We start from the raw sequence: 14093 nt of genomic DNA on the forward strand, positions 1-14093 counted from the left end.
GTTAGCATGTTTTGTGAAGATTGAAGTCAACAAAAATATGGCAAACTTGGAAACTTTTAATGTAAACACACGGTAAAAGTTATCTTAAGACATAGTAGAAAGTGAAAGGACAAGAAATGTGACGGTCAATATACCATTTAACATCAAAATAAATGTTTACAAGGTACAGGAAAACAGGAAAAAGAATGCAGACAAGAGATCTGATTTACTATTCGGGTAAGCACACCATTTCCCCCAGTTCTTTTTTGCAGTCTTATAAATAGGGCATCTTCTCTAGAAGATGTAATGGTAATCTTTTTCCATATGAAAGCGTAAACATGCATCTTAAATTAGGACACTTTTAAGTTACACATGGCATGTAGTTTTAACCTAGTCACCAAAACAATGTTAGATTAAGGCTTAACTGGGTAATTATGAGCAGGGGAATAAATCAGATGCTTTCAAAGCTGCCTTATCTAAACAGTTAGCTGTAAACATGTCAGCTGTGTCAACCAGGTGACATATTGTATACAGGTCTATCTATTCCACAAATATATAACTCTGCATTTTCTGTTTGCTGTGGGCTTCCATGATGTGCTGCTTCAGTGTTTGTTTGTCATAAAACATTTGCTCACAATCTTTGCAGCTGAATTGGTTGATAGTATGAATCTTCATGTGTGTCTTCAGTGCTCCACTTTCAGTAAATCGTTTTTCACAAACTGTGCAACCAAAGGGCTTCACGCCTGTATGAACCCTTAGGTGTTTTGTTAGTGAACCACTCTCAGCAAATCGTCTGCCACACACTATGCACGCATAGGGTCTCTCACCTGTATGAACCCGCATGTGTGTCTTCAGACTTGTCTGTTGGCTAAATCGTTTGCCACAAGTTTGACAACTAAAGGGTTTTGTGTGGCTTTGCTTATGCCTTTGAAGAAGAGGCACAGAAGTAAACCCCTTACCACAATCTGAGCAGCTAAATGGCCTCTCCCCAGTATGAAGTGCCATGTGTCTTTCACAAATTGAAATGGTAGTAAATCTTTTACCACAAACACTGCATCGCTTGTGAGATTGAAGGTGCAGTTTCATGGTCTCTATAGGCTGTAGAGGTTTTCCACACAGACCACATTCACATGGATGGGTCCTAACATGCAGCATTAAAGCCATTTTGTTAGGAAAAGATTGCTCACATACTTTACAACAATATGAGGATGGAGTTTGGCTTGATGATTTTGGATCATTACACAGTCCCAAGGCTGCCAACTCAGTGCTGACAGAAATATTCTGCATGTTGTTTGAGTCCAGTGTGAGTGAGTCTGTATCGGACTGACAATCCCTAGCCTCCTCCAAATCATCCTCCCCAAAGTCTTCGGCTGAATCCAGGTTATTGTCTGGTTCTGATATTTTATATCCATTACTTTCCATTTTCTTCAGTGGGGGTGAGGTGCACGTTGAGCGTGAGGTGCTGGCTAGTGGCACTGTCTCTCCGTTTTCCTCAATCTGGTATTGACTGAAGTCTGGGGACAGAGGTTCCTCGTCACGATCTTCACTTTTCACTTTAGCCTCCTCTGGCTCAAGTGATAGTTCATTTTGTTCCTCCTTAATCAGTGGAGGCTCTGCATCCCCCTGGGCCAGACTGGGAATACCCTCCTCCACTTCGTTGAACAAAACCTGGAGGTGGTCTAGATAGAAAGAAGAGTGTGATACTGTAATTAGTGATCTCTAGGCCATGATTCCTCAACAGGGGGTCCGGAACCCCAAAGGGGTCCTCAAGAGTTACTACAGGGGGGGCCATCAAATCTTTGTGATAGGAACTTTGACCCCTACACTTGAACCCTAGCATTCCTTATTGTGGTGGGAGAATTTGCAGAAGTTTGGTGTGTAGAGGGGAAAAAGAGCAGACCAAATACAGGCCCAAAAGGTATTTAAGAGGTTAAATGTATGAAAATACACATCAACATGAATCCAACATTAACAGAAAATATCATGTTATGTGTAAATATTAATAAACAAAACATTTTACGCGGTGATGGTGCCACTGCTGTCAAACAAGTCTGAAGCTATCTTAGCCATGATCCAAGACGGTCATCTGTCATGACCGTCATGGATGAACTTCAACATAGTGTTTGCACTTTCTCCCTTTTTGGCCCGTACATCTACATAAACGTTGAGTTTTCAAATGTAAAGTGCTTACCCCTTGGCCACGGATGTTACAATAATTTACGGGCCCTCAGAAATACCTGTATTGTTCAATAAAAAGCATTTTAATCCGATGGGTGGCCATTGTTTCCGTATTTTCACCATACTTTGAACTACGCGACCCTATCGGTTGGGAGGTGTATTGCACTCTGATACATTATAACTACGAGAAAATGGCACCGATCGGATTAAAATGCTTTTTTTATTTAACAATACGGAACATACGGGTACTTCTGAGGGCCCGTACATAATTGTAACATCCGTGGCCATGGGGTAAGCACTTTATATTTGAAATCTGGACGTTAATGTAGATGTACGGGTCAAAAAGGGAGAAAGTGCAAACACTATGTTGAAGTTCATCCATGACGGTCTTGTGATCCATGGCTAGGCAGTTGCCTATGGGTCATATGTGGCTAACGTTACGATACCAGATTAATGACATAATAATCATCCACCTATCATCTGGTGATAATAAGAATGACACATCATCTATGAACAAGGTGAACATCAAAAGCGTCTTATTTATTTGTACTAACCTGTTCTATTTGACTCGTATTCCCTCCTCAAAATGGCGTCTAGCTGCCTCTGTTTGAGCTCGTACTGTCTCACTTTGAACTCGCACTCTGCTTTGGCACGAGAAACTTCCTCCTCGTACGCCATGATCGTTCTTTCAAACACCACAGATATCTCTTCAACCGCCACGTTTAGTCTGTCGTTGACGAAAGCTCTCAGCATTTGTACTTTAGACATTTTGAGAGGAGGACCACTCGGGACAGAGAGAATGGAAATACACGATACGGTATGAACGGGGAGCCGTAAACGAAACTCAAACTGCAAAGACTCACTCTGATTCGTTCACTACTTACGGTCAGTGTTGCCAGATTTTGTGAGAGAAATAAGCAACCAGGTCTATGAAAACAAGACTAAAATAAGCAACTATAGAGAACATTGCCACATTGGCTATTTTCAAAAGAATCTTGGGGGAAAATGTGGAATATTTTAACAACACAAATCTGACTGGTACACAGGCCCCTGCCACAAAATATTTTCAGTCCGCTGACAAATACATATTAATTTGGGGGTCCTTGACATGAAAATGTTTATGAACCACTGGTTTAAACAGCATTAGGAAACAAGCCCAAAAAAACGCAGTACACAACTAACCTACAAGCTACAAGCAACTTTACAGAAAAACACGCCCAACGTCGCTTATAATAATCCGACATGGCAACACTGGTTCCACTCTATTTTCTATCGAACGAAGAAGAGTTAACTTGCGAGTCATGCAATCGTGCATCCGAGAATCAACCTTCCCTTGGGATCAACCATGAACTAGTAGGCGGTTCCGAGGTTCCTCGAGGCGGCGTCATAACGTTTCACGTTACGTACGTGTGTTGTTCATAGCTGTTTTAAGGCCACTCAACATAGACGGTTCAAGTTATTCTACACAGTGCACACTCTCAGTTACTTTTTTGAGGAGACAAGCTGCCAGTGCCAATGCCATGTAAATGCAAACAAAACATTACAACTAGGGTGATACAACCATGTTCCTACCTCACAAGCACAGGTAACATTTAAAATGCTGCAACACTTTACACCAAAGGCTGAAATGAGTTGAGTGTGGCTGGCCTGGCACCCAACTTTTTCATCTCAAGACCCCGAAAATAGAAATGTGATGTCTCCCCAGCACCCAAACTCACAAAAATACATTATGAATTATTCACTTGAACTTTAAAGCAGCACTACCCTTTTTCATAGTCATATATATTTATTCTTATAATTGGTCCTCACTATTGCTCATTATAAGAGGGTACCATAACTGTCCATAGTCCATCTGTGTCTCAGAGGTGGGCAGGTCAGAAACCTGCCTACCAATGATATAATCGGTAGGCAGGTTTGGTCATTTCAAACAAGATTTCAAGCTTTATTTATTTCCACCACCCCCCCAAAAAGGAAAACATTATTTTTTTTTTACTTGTGACCCATTAAATCTGGCCCATGACTCACTGTAGCATATTTGAGGCTATCAAGTACTTTTTTGGTGCATTATACAGGGCTCCCCTTCTTTCTTTTATCAAGTCACAAATACTATGAATTCTGAATTAAAATAATTCAAGAAATAACATTGTATGACAATCAGAAACATTTAATACGTTAACAAATTCATCCAGTATTTTTTGTCATGAAATATACATAAGAGTAATTAACTGAATCACTTATTTCCAAATTACAGTATGGATATGCATCATTTATTAGAACCATTGTACTCAGTTACATGCAACATCATAATTGTTACCTGGTCACCAAGATGTAAAATTATTGTTGAACTGGGTAGCATTAGGAGATCAACTTTGATTGAAAGTGAAACAAAAACTATCAAACTATCCCCTTTTAAACAAGTGGACCCACAACACTTGGGAATCAACTAGCCTGTACACACTGTGCTGCTGCAACACAAGCAAGCACACAGAGATAGGGATGGGATCCGGAATCGGAGGAACCGAATCCACCATTGAGGAACCAGGAATCGGTTCCACCACATTTCGAACCGGTTTTCATCCCACTGTCAGAGCTGGTGTGTGGACTTCACGTCTGCAATACAATTACAATACAGGTAGTTCTCAAACCTTTTAATTTCAAGGACCACCATAACTCTGAAAGTGTAGAAATGGAACCAAATGGACACGTAAGGGTCCATTTGGTTCCATTTGAACACTCTCAGAGTTATAGACCTGTAAGCGTCCATTTGGAACCCCCCCTATAGAAATTGTTAGAGGGAACCGTTAATGAATCGGACCGTTAAGAGGGAATCGCTAAGGAACCGGAATCGTTCCTTAACAAAGATTCCCAACCCTACACAGAGACTGTATGGGTTAGGCATCAGCAGTGTCAGGCAGGTTACATAATACTGTACAGTACAGTATGTATAGTACAGTATATTATATACAGATCTATCTTTTCCACAAATCCTTAACTCTGTGCTTTCTGTTTGCTGTGAATTTCCACGTGTTTCTTCAGTGTTTTTTTGTCATCAAATGTTTGCTCACAATCTTTGCAGCAAAAGGACTTCTCAGTATGAGACTTCATGTGTGTCTTCAGTGCTCCACTTTCAGCAAATCGTCTTTTACACATTTTGCAAGCAAAGGGTCTCTCCCCTGTATGTACCCTTACGTGTTTCGTTAGTGAACCACTCTCAGTAAATCGTTTGCCACAAACTATGCACTCATAGGGTTTCTCACCTGTATGGACGCGCATGTGTGTCTTCATACTTGTCTGTTGGCCAAATCGTTTGCCACAAATTTGACAAGAAAAGGGTTTTGTGTGGCTTTGTGTATGTCTTTGAAGAGCAGATATACAAGAAAATCCTTTACCACAATCTGTGCAGCTAAAAGGCAGCTCCCCAGTATGAATTGCCATGTGTCTTTCACAAATTGAAATGGAAGAAAATCTTTTACTACAAAAACGACATCGCTTGTGAGTTTGAAAGTGACGTTTCAAGGTCTCTCTAGGTTCTAAACGTTTTCCACACAGACCACATTCACATGGATGAGTTTTAACATGCAGCATTAAAGCCATCCTGTCCTGAAAACATTGCTCACATACTTTACAAGAATATGAGGTTGTAGTTTGTGTTGGTGGTTTCAGATCATTACATAATCCCAAAGCTGCCATGAACTCATTTTGGACCGAAAAATGTTGCATGTTGTTTGGATCCAGGGTGAGTGAGTCTGTATCTGACTCACAATCCATAGTCTCCTCCAAATTGTTTTCCCCAACATTTTCAGTCTCACAACAGTCTGAAGAGACAACAAATGGTCCAACATTATAGGCTGAATCTAGATTATTGTCTGTTTCTGATATTCTATTGTTGTCTCCATTGTATTCTATTTTAATCAGTGGGGTTGAAGTGCAAATTGAGCGTGATGTACTGGCTAGTGGCACTGTCAACCTGTTTTCCTCATTTTGGTTTTGACTTAAATCTGAGGACAGAGGTTCTCCATCATCATCGTCAGCTTCGCTTTCCCCTGACAATAGTGTCACCGTTAAGACATCATTCTCCTCTAGCCCAAGTGGTAGTTCATCTGGTTCCTCCTTTATCAGTGGAGGCTCTGGATCTTCACTGACCAAAACCTGGAGAGGGTCTGGAGAGAAGAGTGAAATACTTCAATGACATTTTGGAAAACCAACCCCCTTATCTCTGTGAAGGTACATTATGCCAGATTATCATAATTTAATTGAACATACATACATAGCTCATCCAGAATCTCTAAGAAGCTAAGGAAAACCCACACCGTTCTCTCTACATGAGTGAGAATGTCACACTAAACTATATAAAGGATTCTGACAGTTTAAGCGTGCTAAACTGGAAAATCAAATTTCTAACTAGAAAATGTGCTCCTCGGAGCACAAGTCTCCGCCAGCAAATATTGGAATTTATTCCAAGATTGGAACTTTGATGATAGGCGTTGCGCCTTTGCTTCTTCATCAGTTTGCAGACAATGATTAGCTTCTTCAGTTTGCATAATAAGAGTTAGTTGCACTGTGTCATCAACTGTGACTGGAAAGTACTGTTCTTGATTAATCCTGTCTAAGCTATTTATATTACGTATTGTGATGACACCAGTGTGTCTACATAATGTATTGCTCCGCCATTTCTCAGCCATTTCGTGATTATTCCTGTCTTATCTCACTTTGAAAGAGACCAAGACTCTTTCAAAGTGACACATCTATTTATAGGCCGCTATACGTCATGCGTCTCACTAGCCAATCAGAGCACACTCTTTCAACGTATTGTCACGTGTCACGTGAGGCTTGACCAATGTTAGCTTGGCCGAGGGGGGGACGGGACGGAAAGTGAAAACATGTTTTCACTTTCTTCAACCTGGCGTCCCTATTTTGGGCATACATTGTTTTTCAAAAATACTTGAAAATTGTTAAATAGCTGATCTACAAGCTCACAACATATTCCGATGCAATGCAATGCCTTGTGAGCTTGCAGATTGGCTAATTTAACTAAACACTGTAGTACAACTGAATACAAGAACGCTCGCCCCAAAACACACTTGCCCCGGGTCAAATCCGGCAACCTCGGAACTGTCGGACCCACGTATTTCTGGTTTAAGAACCAGTCGCCCCTGTCAAATCCAGCAACCTCGGAACAGTCGGACCCACAAATCCGGCGACCTCGGAATGGTTGGACCCGGTCGGACCCGCCAGGTATTTCTGGCCACAAGAACCTACTCGGCCACGTTAGACGTCTCGGGGTTACAGAGACTAGGAGGGGTGATGATTTACAAATCTGTCCCTATCGGGACTCAACTGGAACAGCGCTGAGTCGGCTGAAGCGGACTTCGCAACGTTCGACAAAGCGACTCGCTCGCCCTGTTGGCTCGCTTGGTGGTGCCTCTCGTGGCTCAAGTCCGCTTCAGATGGCGCGCCTCCATCGTTTTAACTGTTTTTGCCTAAGTACTTCCTTTGCGGCTGTAGCCTGTTCTAACCAAGCGGGCAGAGTGGTCTGCCTCGCTGGGGGCGAGCGTTCCGTGCCAGGTGGGGCAAGTGTTCCACCGCTGGGGGCGAGTGTTCCGTGAAAAGAATGGGGGCGAGTGAGTTTTGGGGCGAGCGTTCCGGTTACCGTACAACTAGAAGATACTGAACAGCATTGGGGAAGTGGGCTTGTTGGTGGTAGCCAATAAGTAGTAGTCAATTATGTTGATGGTGTTAAGATAATTGTTAAGTATTGGCAGTTCGTATTAGTAGTGTTGTGTAGTGTGGCTTTAAGAGAATTACCTAATTTTACACTTGGAAAAGTGGCAGGTGCAATTTGTGTGGGATTTGATTAGTCGGTTGGAGTGTGTGTGTGTGTGTGTGTGTGTGTGTGTGTGTGTGTGTGTGTGTGTGTGTGTGTGTGTGTGTGTGTGTGTGTGTGTGTGTGTGTGTGTGTGTGTGTGTGTGTGTGTGTGTGAACATGGGTCTGTTCAAATGATCATAATGCAAAAAAGTAAGCCTATACTGTACATTCATTGCACACGTTTGGATAACAAACATGGGGGATAACAAATATACTGAGTATAAATTAGTGTACAAAATCAAATAGGGGTTAAGTAGTTAACAGGTTAAAGTTGTTGCTAGGCAACAAAGATGTTGCTAGGCAGTTGCAGAGTGACTGCCTGTAGATTCCTGAATGGTTGCTATGCGGTGGGGTGGTTACTAAGGAGAGCAACAACGGTTCAGATGATGATACACATGGTGCGTTCGGAAATTACGCACCGGAGCACACTCGCCTATTAGTTTGTATTGGCCAGTGCGCTCAGTGCTGTATTTTCGAACGCGCCCTAAAGTGCATAAAGCTATGTGAACAAAAATAGTTTTTTTGTACCCACCTGTTCTGTTCAACTGGTTTTCACTCCTTAAAATGGCATCGAGCTGTCTCTGTTTGTGCTCGCTTTCTGCTTTTGAACGGAAAACCTCATCCTCGTATTCGGTGATCGTTCTTTCAAACACCACAAATATCTCTTCGACTGCCACGGTTAGTCTTTCGTTGACGAACGCTCTCAGCATCTGTACCTGCTTTGACATCTTTATAGGATGATGACGATCCTGTATGTCTGTCTGTCTGCTTCCACTGAGAACATTATTACTTGTGCTGAACAGAGAAGGGAGAAGGCTCAGCGTTGCCAGAGTTTGCGAGAGAAATAAGCAACTAGGTCTTCGAAAACAAGCCCAAAAGAAGAAACTTAGGCCACATGACCACTTTTTTTTGTCTTTATTTGAAACATTCTAACAACACATGCTCCCTGGCACAAAACATTTATGAAAATATTTTAGAACCACTGTTTAAAAAAGCATGTAAACATTTGGAAGCGAACCTAAATAAGTAAGTACACTTTAGAAACAAGCCCACAAAACAGCAACCACCAATTTTTACAAACAACTTTACAGAAAAAGAATCCCAACGTCGCTTATAATAAGCCGACATGGCAACACCGTCTGCTTCCACTGAAGACCTCCTCCCAGACGACAAAGCGGTGTTTGCTGAGCGAAGTTGCCATGGCAACACCGTCGCTACATTCTTTTCTAGACCAGTCGTTCTAAAAGTGGGGTCCGGGGACTAAATCTGTATCTGGGGTCCCAATCTTTTCAGACTGTGGTCCGCGGCCAAAAAAAAAATTAGGTCTACCAACTAGTAATAAAATAGCCACCCATAGCACAAACATCCACATCACAGCTGTATATTGAGATGATTACTCCTTAAGCATTTCATCATGCAATTTCAGTGACAGTAGCCTACTTCTTTCTTCTTTTGTTAAAGTATGAAGGCAGCCTTTAAGTAAGAATATAAAAGAAAATAGGCCTACACCAAGGGGTGTTATGTTGTTGGGAAGGTAGTAGTTGTAGCCTGCCCAAATGCTATGCACTGCAGGCTTTCTGGGCTACTTCGCCTATTTTACCACCAGGACAGGATCTCCAAATGATGGATGGATTAGGATATCAGCAATGTTGCAAAGTGGTGCAGGCTATTTCAGGATGACTAAGACTAGGACATGTGTAAAATGAATAGGCTACATAAATAAATACTTGCAAATATGCGTAGACCAATGGTTTACAAAATTACGTAATATTCTGTGTGCATAGTAGGCCTACATAAATCACTAGTAGGGATTCTCACAAGATTTAAATATCTTACAATTTAGCAGATGTTCTCTATAAATGTCAAATATAGTTCAGACTGAGAATATCTTGCACATTTGTCAACAATCGACTCTGTAGATTATTAAAATATATACGTATATTTTAACCTTTTACCTAATAATTCATAAACAAGTTGTTAGTTAAGTGTTGATTTGTGGTCTTTAACTTTATTGCAGAGCAATATATACAAACAATACAACAGTGCCATCAAGTGATGACATTAGAAAACACACATTGAATCAGTCATTGTCGATTTCAAATATGAATGTTTCGAGCTTTCTAACAATCAGTAATGAAATTAGTCAGTCTTTATCATAAGGAAGCCAAACATAACATGTTCGGGCATGGAACTCTTGCATAATATTTTCTATGAACTGTGAGTGAAGGAATCATGTTTGAAGGCCTATGCTAACAAAACTTACAAAGCTGATGTTGCAATTGTATAATATGATATTTCAGAATGCAACACATCCCATGTTATTTTTATAATTTATTTTTACACTTAAAGTAGTTCACCCAAAATATTACTTATTTTCTATCAATTACACACCCCATGAAGCCTTGAATTCATGGATTTTTTTTTGTCGCAATCCTAAACCAATAATTTGATGTAGCCGCCATTTGTAGCCATCTCAACCATTTATATTGTTTTATTGACATTTAGAGAGATTGTTATCAGGGTACCATGTGGTTAGGCAAGATATTCTCCTTCCCTCCTATAGGCCCTCTCATCACTGTTACTTACTATTTCAGTTAATGTGGTGTCATCTGATTCTGCAAAAATGTTTGATGCTGTTGTCATGTCAAATTTGGAAACACAGTACATTCATGTCTAAACAGACATGCACATTTGTACAAAAGGGGAATCAGATAGCAGCCCTTCATAATAGAAGCAACAGTTTGACAATCATTAAAGGAAAGAGACAGGTGTTTCCTCCTTACATACAGGAACAATGGTTTCCTTAAAACACAATGGAGAAATACACGACAGGGACAAGTCAAAAATGGCCTGAGACAGCTGCCGTATGGGACAGTAATTACAAGCCTCACGCCTTTAAAAGTTCTACTCCCATCAGCCTCTGTTACCTGTACAGTAGATTGACTACATTGGGTGGGCACTCTGCTACTGTCACTAGGTCCATGTTATGAGTTTCAAGCAGGCACACAACTTGTCATGCTTGTCCAGGAGAGAAACAGATGTGTTGGCAGCCACACTGGGCTTAGATTGTAGACTTGTAGCATGACCTGCAGCCCCCTCGACTGTAGTCATTTTCCAGTTTGTCTATATATGGTCTTTTTTAGCAGCTTTTATGGCGCTCCGTAGGTCATACCAGGATTTTTTTTATTTTATTCCTCGTACCCCTTTAACCTCAGGCAAATGATGCTGTTAATCTAGGGCGTCTGGCAGGAATAGGAGCAACTAGTCCATACCAGGATACACACAGAATCTAACAATACCACTGACCTATATTCAGCATTGATCTAAACTCAAGGCTGAATCTTTCAAGATTGACCCATCTGTTGATTCAAAACATCTTTAACCATATGAACCGTTGCGTCCCTATTCTGAACATGTCATAATTAGACAAACATCCAGCGAAAATAGAGATTCTACAAGCTCACAACATGTAGAGCTGGAAAAAGTACAGACCCCTGGGGGACCCCGTTCAACAAAGTATAATAGGGTTTTAAAGTGGTTAAGTTTTAATTTGTGTTCTGTAGTCCAGCCAGCACTGTACTATCCTCATAGTGGGATTGATTGTGCATTCAATAACAATGGTCCAGTAAGTAACTTTGCCTCTGGTTGGTCAGTTGACTAAAATGTTTGTAGTACAGATTTCAGGTTACAGTGTCTGGCCTATCTTTTCAGAAAATGCATGATTGATTTTATGTTTTTCCAACTGGTCACTTCAACAAATCATTCCCCAGTACATGCAGAGGTGTTCTCCCCCATATGCATCCTCCTGTGTTTTGCCAGTGAGCCACTCTCTTTAAATTGCTTCCCACAAACTGTGCATGGAAAACGTTTCTCCCCTGTATGCACTGTCATATGTCTATTTAAGGTTCCCCTTACACCAAACAGTTTCCCACAAACTTTGCAACTAAAGGGTTTGTCCCCTGTATGACTTCTCATGTGTGTTTTCACTGCTGACTTTTGACGAAATCTTTTGCCACACAATGGACAACTAAAGGGCGTTTCACCTGTGTGACTTTTCATATGCCGTTGCAGACTCCACATACAAACAAATCTTTTGCTACAAATGTTACAGGTTCTGTGAGCTTGTATGTGATGTTTCAAGCTCTCAGAAGGTTCTAGATGTTTTCCACAGAGACCACAATCTCGTTTATGGGTTCTAACATGCTTCATTAAAGACGACCAGCTAATGAAGGACATTTCACATATTTTACAAGTGGTTGATCTTTGATTTGTTGAATTCAGTTCTTGGGACAATTCTGGAGGTCTCTTGAAGTCATTGGTGAGGGACAGACATTGTCCTTCCACGCTCTGTGTCTTCTTAGATTTCAGTATGTTTAAACATGAGTGAGGGTCCTTGACTTTCAAATCATCATCTGCGTCTTCAATCTCAGAACAGTATGAAGAGATGAGATGACCATCAACAGCTAGATTTATGGCAGGTTCTAATACGCCATCAAATTCCAAATTTGTCATCTGTTTAATTGAGGTATTGACTCGAAGGTTTGTAACATGGTATTCCTCGGTTTGGCTTTGACTGAGCTCTGAAGACAGAGGATTCTCATCTTCATTTTCACTTTTTACTGGAGGCAGTGTTGTCACCTCTGAGAAATCTGTCTCACCTGGCCCTTCAAACAGTTCCTCTTGTTCCTCTTTAATCAGTGGAAACTCATAATCCTCTTGGCCCAGACTGTGGCTCCTGTCCAGTTGCTCATAGGAAAACCCCTCTTCACTGGCAGAAATCTGTAGGGGACCTATATGGTATCAAATGACATTGTTGGAAATCACAGACCAGACCCATGTAATGTTTCTTCCAATGTGTGTGTGTGTGTGTGTGTGTGTGTGTGTGTGTGTGTGTGTGTGTGTGTGTGTGTGTGTGTGTGTGTGTGTGTGTGTGTGTAGCATGCCGTTTGCCATCATTGCTTTCAGTAATCAACAGTGTTTTAAAGTAACTAAATACATTTACTCAATTACTGTATTTAAGTACAATGTTTTACTTTTACTTAAGTAAAACAATTGAGTACTTTTTCCACCACTGGTGATCTATACGTTAATGACAAAAAAAGCTAAATGTTCTCCTCACCATGGAATACATTTGATACATTGTGCACAAACAATGTGAAATAACTTTGCTACCGTTATACATACCTGATCTATATAACCTAATTTCAGGTTTTAGAATGACGTCCAGCAGCCGCTGGTGTCGACCGTTCTCTGCTTGTAACCGACACACTTCATCCTCGCACTCGGTTATCGTCCTTTCAAACACCACACATATCTCCTCAATGGCCATAGTTAATCTGTCGTTGACAAACGTTCTCAGCATTTGCACTTTAGACATTTCCAGAAGAAAATAAGGTGTTTTTGTAACTAATAATAGCAGCAGCTAACCAACAGTAGATTGTCAACACAAGCTTTCGCGCAGAATTATGACGTCAATTCTTCTCTTAACTGTAATAGACCCCTTAACAGACGACGTCACACTGATAAGAACCAGTATGCGTGCAACCAGTATGCGTGCAATGAAACCCATTCTATCAGGTCTCGCTTGGACGCGCCTCACTAGCCAACACACAAGAGGGGTTGGGGTGTGCTGAAACCAGCGCACCCCAAAACAACATGTTGAGAATTGATTGCGTGAAACAATCACCTGTGCATCCAGTCTCAATGTTAGTAAACAAATAATTGGTCTATAAGTGTTGCCAGGTTTTGCGAAGCGTCAAAAACTCTTGCGATAAAATGTGGCATTTTTTAATATTTGTTGAAACATTCTAACAATACAAATGCTTCCTCTCCCTGTGGCACAAAACATTTATGAACATATTTGAGAACCACTGGTTTAAATAATTAAAACATTTGGAAGGAAGCCTAAATACGCAAGTACACGCAAGCCCCAAAAAAACAACACCACCAATTTTTACAAGCAACTTTACGGAAAAAGAAGCCCGAAGTCGCTTATAATAAGCCGACATGGCAACGCTGGTTTTAAAGTGGATGAAACCATTCCTTTAGGTGCATACCGCCACCTACAGTA

General features: G+C 41.0%; 1 protein-coding gene across 1 annotated transcript; it reads right to left on the reverse strand.

Annotated features, from left to right (window-relative positions):
* Window positions 1–46: 46 nt before the first annotated feature.
* LOC311036502 (uncharacterized protein) lies at window positions 47–2976 on the reverse strand. The gene is made up of 2 exons (XM_084045219.1): window positions 2712–2976; window positions 47–1658 (listed from the first exon to the last, which is right to left on the reverse strand). Exons 1-2 carry the CDS (start codon window positions 2923–2925, stop codon window positions 520–522), a joined length of 1353 nt encoding a protein of 450 aa, XP_083901345.1. The 5' UTR covers window positions 2926–2976; the 3' UTR covers window positions 47–519.
* Between the last annotated feature and the right edge of the window lie 11117 nt (window positions 2977–14093).

The sequence above is a fragment of the Gymnoscopelus microlampas genome (genome assembly GCF_963454915.1).
Source record: "Gymnoscopelus microlampas genome assembly, chromosome: 20".
NCBI lineage: Eukaryota > Metazoa > Chordata > Actinopteri > Myctophiformes > Myctophidae > Gymnoscopelus > Gymnoscopelus microlampas.